The sequence below is a fragment of the Felis catus genome, chromosome B3 (assembly GCF_018350175.1).
Source record: "Felis catus isolate Fca126 chromosome B3, F.catus_Fca126_mat1.0, whole genome shotgun sequence".
In the NCBI taxonomy this organism is placed as follows: domain Eukaryota; kingdom Metazoa; phylum Chordata; class Mammalia; order Carnivora; family Felidae; genus Felis; species Felis catus.
In genome coordinates, this window is record NC_058373.1 from 32651288 (window position 1) to 32673747 (window position 22460).

The 22460-nt window shown below is 45.4% G+C and overlaps 1 protein-coding gene across 8 annotated transcripts in view; it reads right to left on the reverse strand.

Moving 5' to 3' along the window:
- Positions 1-8002: 8002 nt before the first annotated feature.
- The window catches only part of NEO1 (neogenin 1), a 240748-nt gene continuing 226290 nt past the window's right edge, over positions 8003-22460 (reverse strand). For 6 of the 8 annotated variants that reach the window (XM_023255073.2, XM_023255077.2, XM_023255075.2 and 3 more), the window contains 6 exons: positions 21744-21982; positions 21034-21126; positions 17558-17716; positions 13320-13583; positions 10867-11003; positions 8003-10667 (listed from right to left, as the gene is read on the reverse strand). In XM_023255073.2, the coding sequence (XP_023110841.1) occupies positions 10584-10667; positions 10867-11003; positions 13320-13583; positions 17558-17716; positions 21034-21126; positions 21744-21982 (976 nt within the window). In that variant the 3' untranslated portion in view covers positions 8003-10583. The remainder of the gene's footprint in view (positions 10668-10866; positions 11004-13319; positions 13584-17557; positions 17717-21033; positions 21127-21743; positions 21983-22460) is intronic. The other 2 variants (XM_023255081.2, XM_023255080.2) reach the window with 1 other exon arrangement.

Consider the following 22460-nt stretch of genomic DNA (forward strand, 5'->3'; position numbering starts at 1 on the left):
ATGGCTTCCCAGGGCAGTTCTACCAGATGTTTAAAGCAGAGATAATACCTATCCTTCTCAAGCTATTCCAAGAAATAGAAAGGGAAGGAAAACTTCCAGACTCATTCTATGAAGCCAGTATTACTTTGATTCCTAAACCAGACAGAGACCCAGTAAAAAAAGAGAACTATGGGCCAATATCCCTGATGAATATGGATGCAAAAATTCTCAATAAGATACTAGCAAATCGAATTCAACGGCATATGAAAAGAATTATTCACCATGATCAAGTGGGATTCATTCCTGGGATGCAGGGCTGGTTCAACATTCGCAAATCAATCAACGTGATACATCACATTAACAAAAAAAAAGAGAAGAACCATATGATCCTGTCAATCGATGCAGAAAAGGCCTTTGACAAAATCCAGCACCCTTTCTTAATAAAAACCCTTGAGAAAGTCGGGATAGAAGGAACATACTTAAAGATCATAAAAGCCATTTATGAAAAGCCCACAGCTAACATCATCCTCAATGGGGAAAAACTGAGAGCTTTTTCCCTGAGATCAGGAACACGACAGGGATGCCCACTCTCACCGCTGTTGTTTAACATAGTGCTGGAAGTTCTAGCATCAGCAATCAGACAACAAAAGGAAATCAAAGGCATCAAAATTGGCAAAGATGAAGTCAACCTTTCGCTTTTTGCAGATGACATGATATTATACATGGAAAATCCGATAGACTCTACCAAAAGTCTACTAGAACTGATACAGGAATTCAGCAAAGTTGCAGGATACAAAATCAATGTACAGAAATCAGTTGCATTCTTATACACTAACAATGAAGCAACAGAAAGACAAATAAAGAAACTGATCCCATTCACAATTGCACCAAGAAGCATAAAATACCTAGGGATAAATCTAACCAAAGATGTAAAGGATCTGTATGCTGAAAACTATAGAAAGCTTATAAAGGTAATTGAAGAAGATTTAAAGAAATGGAAAGACATTCCCTGCTCATGGATTGGAAAAATAAATATAGTCAAAATGTCAATACTACCCAAAGCTATCTACACATTCAATGCAATCCCAATCAAAATTGCACCAGCATTCTTCTCGAAACTAGAACAAGCAATCCTAAAATTCATATGGAATCACAAAAGGCCCCGAATAGCCAAAGGAATTTTGAAGAAGAAGACCAAAGCAGGAGGCATCACAGTCCCAGACTTTAGCCTCTACTACAAAGCTGTCATCATCAAGACAGCATGGTATTGGCACAAAAACAGACACATAGACCAATGGAATAGAATAGAAACCCCAGAACTAGACCCACAAACGTATGGCCAACTCATCTTTGACAAAGCAGGAAAGAACATCCAATGGAAAAAAGACAGCCTCTTTAACAAATGGTGCTGGGAGAACTGGACAGCAACATGCAGAAGGTTGAAACTAGACCACTTTCTCACACCATTCACAAAAATAAACTCAAAATGGATAAAGGACCTAAATGTGAGACAGGAAACCATCAAAACCTTAGAGGAGAAAGCAGGAAAAGACCTCTCTGACCTCAGCCATAGCAATCTCTTACTCGACACATCCCCAAAGGCAAGGGAATCAAAAGCAAAAGTGAATTACTGGGACCTTATGAAGATAAAAAGCTTCTGCACAGCAAAGGAAACAACCAACAAAACTAAAAGGCAACCAACGGAATGGGAAAAGATATTCGCAAATGACATGTCGGACAAAGGGCTAGTATCCAAAATCTATAAAGAGCTCACCAAACTCCACACCCGAAAAACAAATAACCCAGTGAAGAAATGGGCAGAAAACATGAATAGACACTTCTCTAAAGAAGACATCCGGATGGCCAACAGGCACATGAAAAGATGTTCAGCGTCGCTCCTTATCAGGGAAATACAAATCAAAACCACACTCAGGTATCACCTCATGCCAGTCAGAGTGGCCAAAATGAACAAATCAGGAGACTATAGATGCTGGAGAGGATGTGGAGAAACGGGAACCCTCTTGCACTGTTGGTGGGAATGCAAATTGGTGCAGCCGCTCTGGAAAGCACTGTGGAGGTTCCTCAGAAAATTAAAAATAGACCTACCCTATGACCCAGCAACAGCACTGCTAGGAATTTATCCAAGGGATACAGGAGTACTGATGCATAGGGCCACTTGTACCCCAATGTTCATAGCAGCACTCTCAACAATAGCCAAATTATGGAAAGAGCCTAAATGTCCATCAACTGATAAATGGATAAAGAAATTGTGGTTTATATACACAATGGAATACTACGTGGCAATGAGAAAGAATGAAATATGGCCCTTTGTAGCAACGTGGATGGAACTGGAGAGTGTGATGCTAAGTGAAATAAGCCATACAGAGAAAGACAGATACCATTATGTTTTCCCTCTAGGTGGATCCTGAGAAACTTAACAGGAACCCATGGGGGAGGGGGAGAAAAAAAAAAAAAAGAGGTTAGAGTGGGAGACAGCCAAAGCATAAGAGACTCTTAAAAACTGAGAACAAACTGATGGTTGATGGGGGGTGGGAGGGAGGGGAGGGTGGGTGATGGGTATTGAGGAGGGCACCTTTTGGGATGAGCACTGGGTGTTGTATGGAAACCAATTTGTCAATAAATTTCATATATAAAAAAATAAAATAAAATAAATAACCTGATCATTCACCTTAGGAAACTAGGAAAATAAAAGCAAACAAATCAAGTAGAAGGAAGGAGATAATAAATGATTAAGTACTAAATAATAAATAATTAGAGCAGAAATAAATGCAATGTAGAAAAATGATACAGTCAGCAAAACCAAAAGATGGTTCTTTGCAGAGATCAGTGAAATTGACAAATTTTCATTTTGACAACTGACCTTGTTGGAGACTATAAGGCAACTGAGTCCATTTCCAAAATGAGGTAATAGGTTTGTATCCATTCTCTTTGCAAGATGCACATGCCTTCCTATAAAGTGGATATATTAGTAGTAACGTGATGTTGACACTCTCAGCAGAGACGGTATTCCCCCCACCCCTGGTAATTATGGCTCTGGCATAGAATTGCCATTTCGAAACTTCCCACATAACATTTTTTTTTTAATTTCTGTGAACAAACTTGAACTGACTAGTTTCTTTGATCTGACCATCAATAACGTTCACAAAGATCTGTTTCAAGGGAAGTTTTCACAGGCAAATGTTACACGTTTACCTCATTTGGGACTTGGCATCAAATTAACCCCTTAATTCTGTATCAAAGAAAATAAACTCACTACTTGCATTTTTTTAAAAAAAGGCAGACTGCCAAAAAACAGAGAAGAGAATGAGAAAGCGAGAGACTCAAAATACTAACAGGAAGGAAAGAAGGGCTATTACTACCAACCTTTAAGAAGTACAAAGGAAAATAGGAGAACACTATATGAATGGCTGTTTGCCAACAAATTCGCTAACACTGAGAAATTGGGCAAATTCTTAAAAACACACAAACTACCAAAACCGAATCAAGAAGAAATAGAGAGAGAGGGGCAGCTGGGTGGCTCAGTCGGTAAAACATCTGACTGCAGCTCAAGTCATGATCTCGTGGCTCGTGAGTTTGAGCCCCGCGTCGGGCTCTGTGCTGACAGCTCAGAGTCTGGAGCCTGCTTCAGATTCTGTGTCTCCCTCTCTCTCTGCCCCTCCCCTGCTCATGTTCTGTCTCTCTCAAAAAACAAACATTAAAAAAAAGAAGAAGAAGAAGAAATAGAGAATCTGAATAGATCTATAATAAGTAGGGAGGTTAAATTAGTAATAAAACTTCCCATAAAGAAAAGTCCAGGACCAGAGGACCTCAATGGAGAATTCTACCAAATGTTTAAAGAACAATTAACACCAATCCTTCAAAGTAGAAGAGGAGTAAGTTTTCCTTCTGTGTGTTAGTCTAGAATGTTCTTCAGCCGGTTCTCCTGCCAGGTCCCAGGCAACTAGTTTGATCCATCATTTTGCCTTCACGAGTAGACTTTCCTGTCCTCTTTCAGAAAGCTGCCCAGAATTCTAAGACCTGGGTTTTGAGTTTCTGAAAGGAACCCCACCTTATTCTTAACTCACCAGGGCTGCCCTCCACCTGTGGTACCTGGCCAACCAAACCCAGCTCGACGGGGCCCAGAATCACCCTTGCAGTGTTCCAGGGACTCTGGGGAGGGCGGGACCAGCTCTGTCATCTTCCATACCCTCTGCTCCGGCCTGCCGGGACTCCAGCCCTTAATCTGATGGCAGCGGGCTGAGCACAGTCCTAGAGGCCCCAGCCTCAGCAGGAAACAGGACGGCTGGGATGTGTGCCCCTCTAGGTCTTCTGACGGCCACATGAAGGGCGCAGCTGCCCAGGTCTGCAGTGGCTCCTTCTCCCTCCAGATAGATGGGCTCATGGTAATTCCCATACTCACCTCAGCCTTGCCTCCTCTGCGAAACCTGTGTATGCTCCCAGGATGAGTCAGGGTGCTGCCCAACCCCTCAGCACTGGGCCACGGTAACTTCAGTCCATCTTCCTCAGGAAAGTTCAGTCAGTGAACACCTACAGTGTGTTAGGCCCTGGGGTGGGGGATCCAAAAACTAGCATGATCGTTTCCCTCGGGGAGTTCACAGTGTATTGGATGAGACAGAAATATGAATGAGAACAGAGGACCGGGTGGTTAGGCCGGGTCCTTAAAGACGAGTGGAAATTCACTAGCCAGGGAAAGCCAGCAGTGATGGTAGTGGGTAGGGTGGTGATTTGAAGCAAAGGGAATGGTACAGAGGTTGGACGGTGTGGCTTATTCTGTAAGTGCAAATGGTTCTCTAACGCTAGGGCCATGTGTGGGCGAGAGGACAGACTGAGGGGCAAATGTGAAGAGGCGAACAGGGCCGCACTGGTCTCTTTTCCGCAGGGCAGGTGACAGGAAAGAGAACATATGGTGTTGAGCAGGGGAGAGAGGCCAGATTTGAGTTAGAAAAATCACCCCTATCGTCGTGTGGAGGCTGGACGGCCGATGAGGCAGAGGCAGGGGTGTGGGCCAGGAATTTGCCCAACACACAACAAAAAGGAGCCACTTTGGGGGGCATTTGAGAGAGAGCCGCAGGACTAGCTGAGCAATGTGCTTTGGTGAGGAGGGAAGAGTTTAGAATGGCTCCCAGGTTTCTCCCTTGGGAGACCAGGGTCAGAGAAGGCAGACCCACTGAGGAAGAGCAGGCACCGAACATACATTCCTGTGTCAGGTGACAGGGAGTGGCTCCAGGACGCTGACGGACAGTGTGGAAATCTCTGATCACAACCCAGACTCCAGCTGAGGTCAGCCTGCCTCTTAAAATCTGAACAAAGCTGATTGGCATTCACATCTCTTGACCTGTGAAAGGTCTCGTGCCCTCCCCTCTGCCCCCTGGATTTCTGCGAATTCTCAGGTTTAGATTCTTTTAGTCATTTCTGGCTCTGGGCTCTTGTTTCTGGTGAGCCAATCCCATTTATGGTCACCCCCACCGTGCCTGATTTGTGGTCTGTCCATCACTGTGTTGGCCCACATGCCCCTTTCTTTGCTGGGGGGAAACCAGTAACTCATGCCAGGCCTTATACACATGGCAGATGTCATGCAGAATTTGGGGAGTTGGAGGGGGTTTGTGTCCTAGTTGTGCAAGGAGCAAACAGCATTAAATTACCTCTCGGATCTTCCCATTTGAAAATGCCCTTTTGGGTACCTCGAGGGCAGCCATTTCCCACTGGGGGTAACTTCCCACCTCGCCCCTCACTCTCCCACCATCTTGTTGATTATACATGCTGCCAGCACACCTCCCCCCACTCCATTATTTCGGGAAATTCTGAATTCCTCTTCCTTTATAGTGCAGCAAGAGCCCCCTCTAACCCCTTCTCAGCTCAGCTCCAGGCCTACCTTGTCATTTCCAGAACCCATCAAGTCCCTAGTTGAGTAAAAGAGTATCTTGAGATGAACATCATCCACTCTGCTTAGAGAGCAATTGTTTTGAGTAGCACTTTTTCAATGTGCTTTTAAAATATCATGAATACTTTAAAAAGTATTACTACATACTTTTAAAAGATTATGAAAAATAGAAAGTATTGTTTCCCTTCAATTAGTCTCTCCCCCCTCTTCTCCCAGCTTTCCTGGTGCACCCCCTCCTTTGGTAGCTGGAAACCCAAGGGGAAGAGTCACGCCTGCTGTCTGGGGCCCCTCTTGGCTCTCTGCTTCTTTACCCCTGCCCATGCCCCCATCTCCATTAATCTGATGGCATGTTCAGGGATATTCTCCAGTCTCTCGTGATGATATCACACCCCTAGCAGAAGATGGCTGAAACTGGAGAGGCCGATGCACTGGGGAGAGAGGGTACTTCTTCACGTAGAGTCTTGCTCACAATGTTCATCTTAGAGCCAATCTGGAGGACACCCTTGCCCTAGTTCCCAGTACCTAGTTGGTCACCGTGGCATCGGCATCTTTACTTAGGACTGCCAGGCAGACAGGTGTTCTCTTTCAAGTTCAGCCCAGGACACCACAGGGCCATGTCTGCTGGAATGGTAGGGTCCTGGCACCAGTAACGAGAGTCCAAAGGAGGGGTGGGGTGGTGTTCGTGTGGGAAGCCTTCCAACATGCTCTATGCCGTGAGTCCTCATGATTATCTGTCCATCCATCCAGGAAACAAGCATCTGTTGTTGTCAGAAACTTCTCCTGGCATCAGAAGAGTAATTAATCCGTCCCCACTGAGTCCACCGTCCAGTGGGGAAAGACTCAAACTGATAAAACGTGCCAAGAGCTCCCTCTAGGGAGACAGAGGAGGGCCAGCACTGGTGGAACAGGAGCATTGGTAGAGAGGACGGTCCATGTGCAATGCCTACACACTGTCTCACAGCAGGTTTCTGTGGCTAGAATCCTGGGAGCACGAGGTGATGGAAGCCTTGCCCGGGAGGCTGAGCGGACTGGCACAGACCTCAGCCCTGAGAGCTCAGACTCCATCCTGAGGCTGCTAACGGGAAGGATGAGATTTGTGTATCCTAAGGGGCACCCGGCAGCAGAGCAGAAGCAGTGCTGACGTCAGAGCAGTTGGTAGGGACGCTGGGCTCTGTATCCCTTACATTATTGCAAGTTCATGGAGGGGAGGGCCTGTGGCTGTTGTGTTCACCCTTATTCCAAGCCCAGACCTTCGTGTACCATGAGAGACCTCACAGCTTTACGGACTGAAAGTTTAGGCCCCCAGATTCATATACTGAAACGCTAATTCCCAATGAATTATTTGAAGGTGGGGCCTTTGGGAGGTGATTAGGTCACAGGGTGGAGTCCCGTGGGTGGGACCAGTGCTCTTAGAAGAGCCCCCAGATGCTCCCTTGCCCCTCCTCCATGTGAGGACACAGCGAGATGGCATCTGCGAACCAAGAAGCAGGTCCTCACCAGACACAACATCTGCTCTACCTTGAGCTTCCCAGCGTCCAGAATTGTGAGAAATAATTGTCTGCTGCTTATGTCCTCTAGTCTACGGTATTTTTGTTACAGTAGCCTAAGCTAAGAGCCAGGGTGGAGACTGAGAATGAGGTTGCCTGGGAAAGGTGGGGCTCCTGGTGGACGCTGCCTCTCGTGTCACAAAGCCCATGAGAGGCAGGGCAGGAGGGGAGGGTGCAGGTCTGCAGGGTGCTCAGTGTGCCCGAGGACGCTGCCACATTGGTGACCTGGCCTTTACACACCCTCCAGGGGCGGCTGCACTTCTCTGCTGGGGCCACTTGGCTCTCTGGACCAGCTGTCACCTCCCATTCTTCAGGTCGCTCCTCCCTGCAGGGCAGCAAAGCGGGGGCGGGGGTGGTGGTGTCGGGGACAGGGACAGGACTCCCGTTCAGGGCTGGTGGACAACCCTACCGCTGCCTGCAGTCTCCTGGCTCACCTGCCACACCTCCCTGCGTGCCCTGCACAACTGCTGCCTTTGAGGTGGTGAGGGCAACGGTAAAGTCATTTTGGGGCAGGGAACAGGGGACCCCGCAGTTCTGTTTTCTCCAGGAAAAACACTCTTTGACCACACCAGAGTTTGATTGGATTAAAAAAGTGTATTGGATTTCCAATACTAAATAAAAACATGAAATTGTTTTTTTAAAAAGCCATAGAGTTTACAGCATCAACTACAGAAAAGGCCAAACAAGTGTGTACAGAGACTAGTCCCCAGCAGTCCTCCAGGCCCCCCTCCAGCAGGCGACAAGGCAACAGACACATGTGTTCCAAATCCTCCTGAAGGAAGCTGCTGAACAGCAGCTCAACTAGACATTACAAGACACACAATGGTTTAATTGCAAAAATCACAGGAAAATGTAAGAAAATGTATTAAATTGTGAAAAGGTGCAATACAGAATAGCTTTCCTTTTTAATTTTAAAAAATCCCCCGACTTTGAACAGTTATTTTATTTAAAAATAGGCCCCGCCCCCCCCGCCCCAGCTCTGTGGCAGTATCCAGGTTCCAAGGCCCTGAGGTAACACGAGTGTCAGGGTTCACGGGAGGGAATGCCCCGAATACCGAGCACGTTTCTTTGGGCAAAAGGTAAGACAGTTTCTGGGGAATCTAGCCCTCCTGGTGTCCAGAGTGCTCTGAGTGCTCTGTTCAGGATCGGTTGAAGTGCACTGGTTTTCCAGAATCCCGCCTGGCACTGCCCTCTACGACAGGCCGGCACGGTGGCGGGAGTTCCGGCATTGCACTTTTCATTGCCCCCCAAAATAATAAATACAAAGAGTTCATCTTCTAAAAAAGCAAATATGTGTTAAGACCTAAAAAAGGAGAAGTGACCAATGTACAAAGGCAAGTGGGGTGCCTGCAGGGCCAAGGCGGGTAGGCTGGGCGCCCCCTGGTGGTCTCAGCGAGCTGAACTCTTCTTGGCTACAGAACCAAAGCCTGATGCTCCTATACTGCCTTCCACACTGTCTTCCGGGGAGTGGTAGGGAGTAGGGGAAGATGCTTGAGGGTCAGTCCTGTGTTTTGTCAGAATAGATTCTCAATAGTAAAAAACAAAACAAAACAAAAGAAAAAACAAAACAAACCCAAAAAACCCACCTCAGCTCCTTACCTTTTTAAGACAAAGAACATGAGAACTGTTGGCAAAGGCAAAGGCTTCTGTGTATGTGGCTGGGCCTCTCAGCATTACTTCACCAACCTCCTGCTACCCTGTTCTAATTAGGGGCTTCACTGAGCTGCTGGGATGGAGGAGGGGGCAGCCGCCTCCTCTGTCCCTTTCCGCTGTCCCTGTCCCATTATCTACAGTGTTCAGAAAGGAGAGCTTCAGGGGTGCTACAGCCCCTGCCTGCCTCATCCTGGGAATGCTTTTCCTAAGCGGCTCTGAAACATGGCAGCAAGAGCCAGGCTGGCTGAGGACAGGAGCTAGAGAGAAGCAAGGAGTCCTGTGTGGAGACAAAGTTCCTTCCTTCACCTCTGGCCTCCCCCAGGGAACACATGATAACAGCAGGAAAGGGACTCCATCTTTTCCCCCGATTTCCCAGGAACAGGCTTGGGCTCTTGTGCTGTTCCAGCATCACTCCTGTAGCTGGAAATATGGCACTGGCGCCTCAGCATGGACATTCTTATCAGGATATGACCAAGACATCAGGGCAGCTAAGTTCTCGAACTCACCTATTGCACAGAAGTTTTTTTTTTTTTAACTAGATCCAAACGAAACTCCAGTTGCAACTTAGTGACAATAGAGATGGACATGCCAGGAAAGGACAATAAAGAAGATGCTTCCATTCTCTGCAGGCTTCTGGAAGAAAGTACATCGACTGAAACATTCACAGACCTCAGCAGCCCCGCCATTTCCTATTCCCAACCCCCCAGCCCACCCCCACCCCAATACTTTGAAACTGCACAGAAAGCAACAAACAAGTCTTTTCAATGTTACATTTCATTCAAATAGATCTGTAATCTCACAGTGATGAGAGGAGAAAGTCAGGCCTTTAATAATTATAATAAAAAAATAATAAAAAAGCTTACAAACAGCAATGCAACATTTCCTCCCCCCTCAAAGTGATGGATTAACAGCTGGTAGAGGATGCAATGACTTGGAATTCAAAAATAAAAACAAAAACAAAAAACAAGCCAACCCCTGGAACAACCCACACTGTCAATGACTTTCCATACATAATTCAAACAAGCAGTCAAACGTCAACCACTTGTGGAGAACACCATGGACTCCCTTGGTTTTTGATAGTGTTTTTCTTTTGAAGGTAAAATAAAATAGGACACAAATAAAATTGTACATAAATGCCAATGTCTACACTCCATAGAGGCGATGCAGTCGCAGCACGAAGACACAGCCTGACCACAAAGTGAAATGTAGGTCGTCGCACTTCTTCCTCTTCCCTGGACACAAAATTTTGGCCCATGGTGCCCAGTCCTGCAGGGTGTCAGCAGGCAAAGGGAAGCCGCCTCGACACAGGCTTCTTCCAGGCTGACCAGGAGAAGGCAGGTGGCCATGCCCGGAGCCAGCCCCACACAGGGGCGCTGACCGGTCTGCTTGCTTGCTCTGTGTTCTCAAGTGCTGTCCTCACGTGCTCTGTACAATCCTTGCTTTCCAGGCTCCGTCCCAAGACTTCTAGACCCAGGTCTGCAGTCATGTCCCGGGGAAGGTCGTCATGCTGTCGTGATGGCGTTTAGGTCCTTCATTAGTCCTTCCAGGTGGGCCATCTCTTTGGTCAGCTCATCTGGTTCATAGCTCTGCAGGAAAGAGAAAGCAGATAAACCCTCAGCATGCTTCCTGGCTCAGAGGAGATGCTCAGTGTACATCTGCTCAATGAATGAGTGCATCTGCTTCACACTTCTGGGCCAGAACCGAGGATCAGTGTGACCAGCACACTCGCAGGTTGTGGGACATGCACCTAGACATCGTGGCTGGGCTGGTGGCCCAGGAACTTACACTCTCGGAGTCTTCCAGCATCCTTGTGGTCTCCTGCACTTCAGGGGCACTGGGAACCACCACTGGCATAGGAGGCCGGCTCCTTCCTAAAGTCCCAATGGAGGCTGTCTTCACCGAGTGAATGTGATGGTTCAGAGCTGAGGGGGAAAGCACACCATCAGGTGTAGGGCTGAGCCCGCTCCCCCCATTCCGCACCAAGGCAACTAAGGTCCAAATGCTGCTTCTGGGTGAGGGGCGCACCCAGACCCAGTGCACAGATCGGGCTCTGAAAAGGCTGCACTAGATGGAAGGAGGGAGAAAGTGTGGCATCTCAGAGGCCAGAGAAAATACTCCATTTGGCTTTGGAAAACTAATCTACTCCTATGGTTTTCAAAGCGTCACCACACCTTGGTGTATCATGGAATCCTTGTGGGATGTCCAGGAGGTCAAAATTCTTTTCATAATAATATGAAGACATTTTTCACCTTTGCACTCAGGGTATGAAAGCAGTGCGTAAAACTATTGGAGCCTTAGCACAAATTAAGGCAGTGGCACCAAACTGTAAGTCATCAGCTGACACCCCTTGCAATGAAAAAAACAAAACAGTTTGACTGTTTCATTAAGATCATCCTTAATGAAGTAGTAAAAATTATTTTATTAAATCTCAACTTGATTACACATCTTTTCAATATTCTATGTGACAAGATGGAAAGTCTGCATAAAGAACTCCTGCTATATACTCAAGGATGGTGGCTGTTTCGAGTAAGGCATTTGTGACAGCTTGAGTTACAAGCGCAATTGTTGCTTTTATCACGAAACACCGTTAGTCCAAAGAAAGGCAAACCAGTTATTCAGACTTGAGCGTTTGTAGAAATTTTCCAGAAAGTACAAAAAGCTGGTCATTTCAAGAGAAACAATGGACAGTAGTTACTGCTAGCGATAAAATTTAAGTTTCAAGTGAAAATTAGAATCCTGAAAAACTTGTGTCTGCCAGCATGAGCTTCAGAGCCTCCCAATACTCACAGTCCTTGGGGATATTAATAAATGTATTTTTAGATATTGTACAATGAAATAGGTCAAGACTTGGAGGATCTGTATAACTTACTGAACCAGTATTTTCCAAATGACTAATGTGTGATGTTTGATATCATGCACTCAAAGTACAAGATAGACGGATTTTAATGGAACAGAGTACGAACAGTTCATGGGTATGGTTTCTGATTCCACATTACAAACAAACCTATAAGAAACTACAACTTCTTGCATTTTGCTATAGTATCAAAAAAGAATATCCCGTTATCTGAAAAGGTTACAAAAATACTCTTCCCTTTTCCAACTTATCTGAGGCCAAGATTTTCTTATATTTCAACCAAAATAACATACTGCAACAGACTGAGTGCAGAAGTAGGTATGAGAATCCAGCTACCTTCTATTAAGCCAGACATTACAGGGATTTGCAAAAACAGAAGACAATGTCACTTTTCTCACTGTATTTTTGTTTTGAGAAGTTATTTTTCAGAAAAATAAGCTATCTTCAAATGATAGATTTATTGCTATTTTTAAATGCATTAATAAAATAGTTTAAAATGTTCTGAGTTTTAATTTCTAATATAGTAAATTATAGACAGATATAGCCCATGTGAAGAAAAGTTCTCTCGGGGAGCCTGGGTGGCTCAGTCGGTTGAAAGTCCGACTTCGGCTCAGGTCATGATCTCATGGCTCATGAGTTTGAGCCCCATGTCGGGCTCTGTGCTGACAGCTCAGAGCCTGGAGCCTGCTTCCGATTCTGTGTCTCCCTCTCTCTCTGCCCCTAACCCACTCACATTCTGCCTCTGTCTCTCTCAAAAATAAATAAACATTAAAAAAATTTTTTCTTTTAATGAAAAAAAAAAGAAAAGCTCTCTCATGGTCTCAATAGTTTTTAAGAGTATAAAGGGATCCTGAGACCAAAAAGCTTGAAAACCACTGACTTATTCTAAAACAAACGATTGTAACAGATGATAATGTGGAGAAGTGGGGAAAAGCATGCCTTTCAGGTCAGGGGACTTTGTTGGGCCACGTGAACCTAGGGAATACAGACTTCCCATCCAAAGGGTCCCCTGGCTTCCGTGTCTTGGCCTCCCTGATCCTTCTCTAGGTTGTAGGAACCCTACAGGATGATGCACTTCTGGGAAACTGAATGGATTAGATCTGTTGCCCATACCCATGGCCACTGGGTTTTACCATCAAGGATTCTGCACCCAAAACACGATTTGAAAAGTCAGCCCTCACTCCCCACCAAATTATTATCTGGTTCATACACATTCCCCAAGGAGGGGAGCCCATGTACTTCCTGAGAGGGGCAATGACTTACGGCTACTCTAAATTGCTAGGGTAAGCTTGGAAGATACTTGCTTTGTTATTTTCAAAGAAGTGACTTTTGCCATAAGCCAGAGCCAAAGGGTCCCTCCAGTGGTGCTGCCGCCCTCACTCACCTTGCTGGGATAGTAATGGTGTGCTTGGCAACGCGGGATCATAGGTGGGAGGACCTGGGGGCGGGATTGCCGGCACAGCAAAGCTCTTCAATGGGTGGGAAGGGCGAACGTGGGCTGTAGGAAGACTCTGGCCTGAATCTTCCTCTTGGGAGCTGGCCAAGTAAGAGGAACTGGTAGCACCTTCAGGATCCTGGTGATCAGTACAGCATGTTTGAGACGAGGAGGCTGGCATGGTGTCAGTGCTGGGGGTATTTCGAACGGATTCTACAGCAGGAAAGTCTAAATGTTAGCATTTCTTCTATCATGAAACATACGCACATACTGGGGTTCTGGCTACTTCTAAGGGCCCCGAAACCAGTTCAATAAGCACTTAGGATCAGTGCTAGTCCAAGGGAAGATGGTTTAGCACTACTGACAAGGCCAGGTAGGAATGGACTAACCTAAGAGAGTCCCAAAGAATTTTGTCAACCAGCCGCTCTGCTGGAACCTTCTCACCTACACAGCTAAGTGGTCACAATTTTACAGATTTAAAGTTCTCCTCAGTACTGTGTAGTACACAGAAAGGTTCCTGAGACTACTGTCTATTAAGATGTAAATAAGTATGAAAAGAGATTAAAACATCACTCCTTGACACTCAGCCTTAGAAGCTGGTCTTTCATAGAGTACACATCTAGTCACTAAGGCTGGCTGGGTACCTGACAAGTATCTGCCCACAAGGCCTGGTGGTTACTACAGGAGAAGCAATGTCACAGGTGGTGAATATGTCCTTTGCGGACTGTGCAGCCTCACCAGAGCAACAGCCCCACAGCTCAAGTGAGACCTGGACAACCAAATAGTCCAGAGGTCTGCAAATAGCTTTAAGAGCATGCCATAGGAGGGGTGTTTGGGTCCAGAGGGAAAAACAGGGGTAGATCAGCTTGGAGAAGGGGGAGACGAAGGAAGAACATGATAATCTCAAAATATGTGAAGAGGGCTCAGAGCTGTTCTAGAAGGCAGCATGGGGGGATGGAAAAAGCACTGGCTTTGGAGTCTGATAAACCTGGACTCTAATCCTGGCATACTAGCTGGGTGAATGTGGCAGCCACTGAAACTCTGTTTTTTTTTCACCTACAAAACAGGAAGAATAAAATAACTCACTGAGGATTGAGAAGATGTATGAAATGTGCTGAACACGGGACCTCAATAATTGATAAGGCTCTTTTCTTTGTAAATTACTGAGTGCTTACGCTGAGCCAGGCACTATGCTATGCCCTTCGTATTCCTTACCTCCCTCAGTCCTCATACTAACTCAGAAGGCACTGGGAGGTTAGGCATCGCCCAAAGATGCAGATAGAATGGGTAGGGCAGGGATCGGAACCCCTGTGCTCTGACTCCCAAGCCCATGCTCTGAACTACCACGTCAAACTGCCCTTCCATTTCCAGTACCACATGGCCCCTGACCCTGCAGCGGCAGAAGCAGCACTAAGACCCAGGCTGGCCATAAGAGGAAGCCCTTTCAAACAGGGGAGCAGACCAACATCCCTGTCCTGAGAAGGGGCCCAGAGGCACCAGCTCTCCTCAAATAGGCTGCACCAGCTAGTCAGGAGGAGGGCCTCCCCTGACTCCTAGAGTCCTCAACCTTAAAAAGGAAAATAAACCCTTTTAAGTAGTAATGCATGAGTAGCCTGAAGAAATCCAACCTATTTCCCTGTTTTGCTGAGGTATCACTGAATCTCTTCCCTTGGGCTCTTAGGAGGCAAGTCACACCAGTCACGAGTGCTACTCCCTTAGCTTAAAGACCTTGGGTCTCAGGGATGAGGGACTCCCCTCCCCCTAGTGCTGAAAGCCTGGCTGTGATGATAACCCTACTAGGACTAGGTCACTTCTCATCCTCTCAAGAGGTGCACCAAGGACCTTGTTTCTTGTGCTTGCTTAAACAGCCACAGCCACAGCCACAGCCACAGCTGGGAGCTGCTGGACCCACTCCGTGTGATCCTTGGCCAGGGAGAAGCTGGTCAAGGAGGGTTGCAGGGAGTAGCAGAGAAAAAGGCAGGCTCCAATTGGGACCGTCAGCTTGTATCGGCAGGCGGTTGGGTCAGCTCTGGGCACAGAGGCCTACCTCGGCTGCCTCAACGGCCTTAATTTCATACATAAGCTTCTGAGGGCCAAAGAGATGGTGGGAAATGTAAAAAAAGAAGATAGGGCTGCCTACATGAGTCAGAGCCCTGGCCTGCTGCCACAGACCAGGGTCTTGTGGTGTAACTACAGAGGGCACCAGGCACACTATACTCTCAGTGAAGGGTGTGCCCTGAAAGTGTGCAACACTGCTGGCTCATGAGGAAAACTATGCTGTAACTAAACTTCCGCTTGGTGAGGAGTCTATTTCCTGACTGACTTACCTCTCAGAGTTTAAGACACACAAAGTTCACACTGGCCAAGGGCTTGGACAAAAGGAAAGTGCTCTTCCTACGTCAAGTGGTGGTGACACAGTAAATGGTCTCCAGAGCAAGGACTGCCCTGGCCGGTCCGAGTCACGCCTAGCCCACATGTGCAGGGCTGGTGGCAGCTCGGAGCTCCAGAGACACAGGGAAATACAACAGTGAGAGAATGCAGATTATTTCTAGAGACTTGCTCTACGTTTCAAATCTATCTTCAGTGACTTTCCCAGTCATTAGTTTACCTTCTTTATCCCCCTGGTCATTAAAGTGAGGAACCCTCTAGTGATGCAGATCTTTACTTTGCCCTCTCTTCACTCTCTGCCCAAGTCCGTACAGACTAGTGCTTTCAGCAGCACTAGACTACCTGGCTGAGGGCTGGGCGGGGCTGCCCTGCTTCTTGCCAACCTTTGACCCCTCCTAGTCTGAGAGGAAGGAAGAGGGGCTAATCTGGTTGGGAAGAGCCTACCATGCACTCTGGCAGGCTCACATCTTAGTGGGTGGGACTCCTCTGGCTTAAAAATAGAGAAACAGAGTCAGGACATAAAAATGCTTTCTAAGAGCACATCTGGAGGTCTGCTCTCTGGTCCCTGTTCTGAGACTAAGTCTGAGCCAGAGGGTGGTTCTCCATACAGCCTCTGGCAGATGGTCTCTCCCTGGGGCAGGACCCCAAACCTGGATTGAAGGAGAGAGCATAAGGCCAATTTCTGACGTGGGTTTAAGTGGTGTTGTCCAAACCAAGTAAAGCTTTGGGAGAGGTAATTGTGGGAGTCAGTAGATCCCTAAATAAAGCTTTGACCTTCATTTGATGTTTTAAGTATATTTCAAATTGATCAAAACTTAAAGGGGAGGGGGAGTGTTACTGGCAACCCAAACTTCTAGCATGAGGTTTTGAGGTGCTTTTAAAAAATGGAATTCACTTGAAGTTCTCTTGTTTTCCAGAACGACCAAAATTTAGTCCTACTAGTAACGCCATAACTATTAATAGACAAGTTTCAAATGGTGGAAAAAGAACATACTGTACATATGAGAAGCTACTAGATTTTTGCCTTAAAACTGAGAAGATGGAAGTTCATTCTCATCTAATGAGGAATTACAGTATTTGTTCCGTTTACTGTCTCCTCACCTTCACGATTTCCTCCCTAAAACTGTTTTGATAATGCTATTTCCTGAGATATCCCAACTGGGGCATGGTTGTCTGGCAATGCACTGCAGATTTTTAGGCTAATTTATACCTGTTGTTTAGAGATGATCTATGTCTGTGCAGCCCCTTGTAACTTCAATCGTCCACCGGGCACATCCTGAGGTGTACAATCTGAGGCACAGAATTCAATGTGGCCCTGCGGTACTCCTCTCACTCTGGGCCACAGCAGGAGGAATGCAGTGAGACCTCAGATGAGAATTTACCTTATGGCTGCCCTCCAGACCCTCCCAACATCAGGGTGACTATGAGGCAAAGGCTACCTCTAGTGTCTGAAAAATCACCCAGAGTGAGATTTCCTTTCAGATTGTAAGATTAAAAAAATAAAGAAACTTGAAAACATGACTGAATTAAGATGCAACTTGATGGAACAGGACATGGTTATGTGATTAGAGTTATTGCGTTTTTACTGAAAGAACACCTTGCACTGAGCACTTAACAACTTAGGGAGAAGAAAATGGGGTGAATTTTATAGAAACAAATTTGAGTCAGTAACAGAAATGTTATGATACATAAATAACACAGAAAAATTCCAAATCCTTCTAAGCAGGGCAAGTCCTCCCCATCTGGGCTTGCCAACTCCCAGGATGCTTTCCATCAGGGGCTCGAGCCTCATCTCTCACCTGTGGAATTGGCCCTGTCTGAAAGGGACAGGGATGTGCCAACGGGCCACGGGCTGCCCGGGTGGTAGAGATGACTGCGGGCTGGAGGAGCGAGGCTGCTGGAGTGGAAATGATGGTGAGGGTTATCGAGGGGATGGATGGGATGGGCACTAATCACAGCTGTGAACGAACACAAGACAGAGAAGTGCTTAACGTGCTTGCACACACACACAAGTACAGTTCAAGAGCAAAGCCGCCCCTGCCCCTCCCATGCGGTACGACCGTTCCCTTGGCTTCTGGGTGGCAGCTGGATGTGAACAATTAGCCATGGATTTTACATTTGTTTTTTTAAAAAATCAACATACTGCTAGGTATTTGTCTACACACACACACACACACACACACACACACACACACACACACAAAACAAAAAAAAAACCTTGGAGGAATAGGTACTAAAATGTTTATGGGGATTATCTTGTGGGGAAGAGTGGTCAGGAGTCAAAAAAAAATTTCTTTTGGTTCACCTGTATTTTCCAATTCTTCTACAATAAACACGGATTACATGAGTTATTAAAACATCGAACTGAATATGTCACAAAATATAAATCCATTAGCAAACAAATGATGGTTGAGGTTTCTATCATTTTTCTCCTGCTAAAAAAAAATACAAGTCTCTTTTCCTCTGATTAAATTCCTAACACGTTCCGTTTTTCTTACAGTTGGATGAGGCATGCAGTAGGCATTGAGGCTGAATGAATGAGTAGCCGCTTAATCAGTTTTCGTATCTTAAAAGGATGCAAATGGGCCTGAACTCCAAAGTTGTAAGAAAAGTATGGAACCCAGGCCTATGGCACCATCTCTGACCGCTTCTCGTCTCGTCTGGAAGCTCAGCCACATCCATTCACATTTTAAAATATAAATGGATCTTTCCTAATTGCCTCTTTCCATCCCACAAAAGCTAAGGAATTAAATTTGCTGCATTTAGCTATAGAATCCAAGTTTCCACACAGATATCTCATACACAACTTTCTATGAAGACAAAACACTTCTTTAATGAGGCTTCATTATTGATTGAGATGCAAACAAACAAAACCAGAAGCCCAGCTGGGGAATAAGCCTCTCTTTGGTCCTCCCTTAGAGCACTTTTAGAAACAGAATGTTTAAGACCAACATGGTCAGCTCTAAACCCTTAAACAGGCAAACAGGTGGGGCTGATTAGGAACACAGGGGATCTTTTTTTTCCCTCTAAGTAAGGGCTTCACAAACTATGATAAAGCTTAATTAGCCTTTGGAGTCTATTAAATGTCTCTGTCATCAAGGATCTCCCTAGATCTTTGTGAGGCCACTCAAAATTACTCTGGTGAAGAAAAATCCTAGTCAATAAACAGGATGCTTTTATTCTCCAGCTATTTCCTGTCCTGGCCACTTGCTGGACAAGCAGATGGCTCCACCAAGAGACCAGAAGGCTCAGGTGGTCCTTCGGAATAAAACACTTGGAAAAGCTGGCAGAGGAGGGTTCAGGGCAGTCTGGGAGTCAGCATTTCCTTTAGGGGGAAGATAGGTGGTTTTTAGGAGCAAGAAGCTTCAGAATCAGCATTTTCTAGAATTGAGGCTAGGACGAGGGAAAGAAGCCTCCTGATTTTTACCTAGGAAGTCCAACCTGCAAAGCATCCTAGGTATGCAGGTCTCTAACAACAAAACAAAATTGTCTTCCTCTTTTTAAAGGCATTTCCAATCTTTCCAAGTAGAGTAAGTAGAAAAAGAAAACAATGTGAGAGTGCCTGCCTAGATTACAGCTGGCAATTACTAGCTGTCAGCTGACTTGGATCCTGATGCTTCTGAGCAAGGTCTTGTACAAGGCTGACCGAGCCCAGCCCAATGCTGGCAATAGGCAGGTGGATGGTGAAGACAGACTTCAGGGAGCTGCAGCTTGAAAGGACTGGAGCCACAGGCAGAAAAGGAGATCTCAAACCCTGAAGGTCACAAGTACATCGGGGCACCTGGTTTCCAGATTCCTGAATTAAAGATTCCACTCACTCACCCAACCATTAAGGCACAAATTAAATAATACTGTATATTTATGTGTACACCTTACCCATCCCCCTCCCAAAGAAAGAAAAAAGAACTGTTACCAACTGGTATAACATATCTTTTCTCCTTAACATTTAAAAATAAGCCAGTTCAGGTAAAAACGAAAATCTTATATGAAACAAATAAACAGTCAAGCTACCATCTTCCTATAAATTGAAAGCAACTTTAATGGATTTACTCTTTTCAGACATTTATGTTTTAAACCTGGGGACCCCATCCTGGGCACCTCTTATAAGAGGAAAACCATGTTTTTCCCCCTGCATGTTTCCAAGTTCAGGCTCTTCATTTTTCATCACGGTCCCTGAGCAAAAACTACTTCGTGCAGAAATGACCTATTAACGAATCAGCCTTTCTCTTCCAAAGCTGATTTTTAGAGGTTATTGCGTACATGTTTGTGCACAGTGTGTGTGTGTGTGTGTGTGTGTGTGTGTGTGTTACACACTTGGGTGTTTCGCCAGTTTCCAAGCATAGGGAGTCATGGTTCATTTCTTTGTGTGTAGGGTATCTGTGGTTTAAATCCCTGCCACTTGTCAACAGAGAGATGCCTGAGAGTTCTGAAATCAGACATCTTATGAAATGAATAACAAATTCAAAGGCTCATTTAGGTTAAATTGAAAAGTGATCTAATGGATGCTTTCAGGATGGGCAGTGTTAAGGCTTACTGGGCACCTGTTCAGCTTAGAGCAAATACTTCCAAGTTTTTTAAACTTGCTCTTAGTAGGCAGGTGGTTTTGTATCACTCTAGGCTGGTGCAGGGACCCGCATTGAGAGCCCCACTGTGCTAGCTAGTCTGAACTGCTTCCCTATCTTGAAAACAGTGACAAGGGAGAAGACACAGTCATTTTAAAAAAGAAATTGGTCTGTCCCATTGCCTTTGGGTTTTCAATCATGATATTTCACACGTTATTAAAGAAGGCTAGGTAACTTTATGCTTATGAAAGTGAGGCAAATAAGGTTTCAAATAAGGTTGAAAAATTGTGTTTTAAAAACTCTGTTTTATAAACTTAAAAATTCTCTAAAATATAAAGTCCATTAATTAGAAAAAATTCCACAGGTGCCCCATCAACACTGAGTGCGTATCAGTAAGTCTAGGGAGTACTGTGAAATTTGGCTTCCTCATTTGTGCCATGGAGATGCTATGCACATTGTCAGGGAGACTGGCAACTTCCCTGTTCCTGAGAGACTGAGGGAGTTGGCTTTTTAGCTTGTTTATCTAAAGAAAATAGTCTCACGAATAATATTAATTGCAAAGTATGTTTGGTATTTCTTCCCTCAAGGTGCCAGCTTCAGTAGGTTATCTTTTGTGTTAGGATCAAGTGAAGTCAAAGAGATCATTCATAGTTGCTCCCCAGAATGACTAGATATACTGATAGCACAGGGCAAATGAGAGGCTTTTAACTTACGTTGGGGTGGCTGGGAGTCAAAGGGCATCATCATTTTTGGTCTCATTCCTCGCCTTCCAGCCAGTGTAGACATGCTGTCCTCTGACTCATGCCCTAGACATCAAATACAGAGGTTAGTTACAAGTGTATGCCCTACGCCACTAGGTAGGCTCAGCAGTAGAACATCTCTGGTGGGGGACTCAGGACTCACAAACACCATGATGGGGATGAGGTGTTTCTGCAGGAAATGAAATAAAGAGGCGAATGATCGGTAGTGCATTACAGGAAGTCTCTGCTGAGAGTCAGTGCAGTTGACACAATGCTGCCTACCATGCTTCAGTGTGGTGTCTGTGAGTAAGGGCATCCAGACCAGAACATTCTGAAAACCACAATGACAGGTGGACTCCAAATGAAGGGACAGGATGAAATGTACAGACGTGGGCTAGGTTGTCTCAAATGTTTGAGTATCGAGTTGGCAACACAGGAGAGGAGACCTAACGGATCCAGAAAGCTATCTCATCTGGGTACAGAACCTCTCCCCCACGACAAGCTAGCTATTCTTTTTTTTTTTCCTTCAGGTTAGCTATTCTTTACCTGATGTTGACCAAATCCCACCACACAGATTTCTTTAAACCTAACCTCACATAGGAATCACCAAATTGAGGCAATTGTAGAAAACAGAAAATGATTTAAATGGAAATAGTCTCCCCATATTTGGGGATAACCTGCACCTCTATATGAATTCCGCCTTTGATGGATGTTGCTGTCCATGGAATTGTCAACTGGTGTGATATCTTGAGAGTTCCGAGGAATTGGAGTATCAGTCATGATGGGATTTGGGTCTGGAGACTTATCGATGGGTTTCAGCTCCAGTCTCTCGTGATGGATCCAGAGGTCTGGGGGCTTGACATCTTTGGAGTTCCCTTTGTACTTGTGGGAACCATTCACTGACTTGCAAGCAGCTCGTTTCCTAGGCACAAATTTAAGAGGGTTTTTTTTTTTTAAAGTCACGCTTTTGAACATGTTTGTCAAAGGCTTAAGTGACTAAAACTGCCCATCTGAGAGATGCTTCAAGCAAAGGCAGAAACTAAAACCACAAGAACGAAACAACAAAAAACTGAGGCAGTAAGTTCACTTCAGGGAATAATAAGGGTATCTCCGCTCTGTCCACCCGTATTTAGAGATACATACAAGGGCACATTTGACTACTGCTTTGTGACTATTTTTTTTATCATCAGATTAGACAGCATTTTAAGATTAAACAATCTCTAAAGCAGAAGGTTTCTCCTCCAGTTCCAAACAGTAGACAGAAAACATTAATTAGAAATGTAAGAGTGGAGTAGAGGTAGTCTATGGCTCATAAAAAAGGAAGGGAACATTTTAGGTAAACCAAACAAGGACTACCAAACAGGTAAAGTCATGAAAGCAGATGACAGTGTCTACTCCTC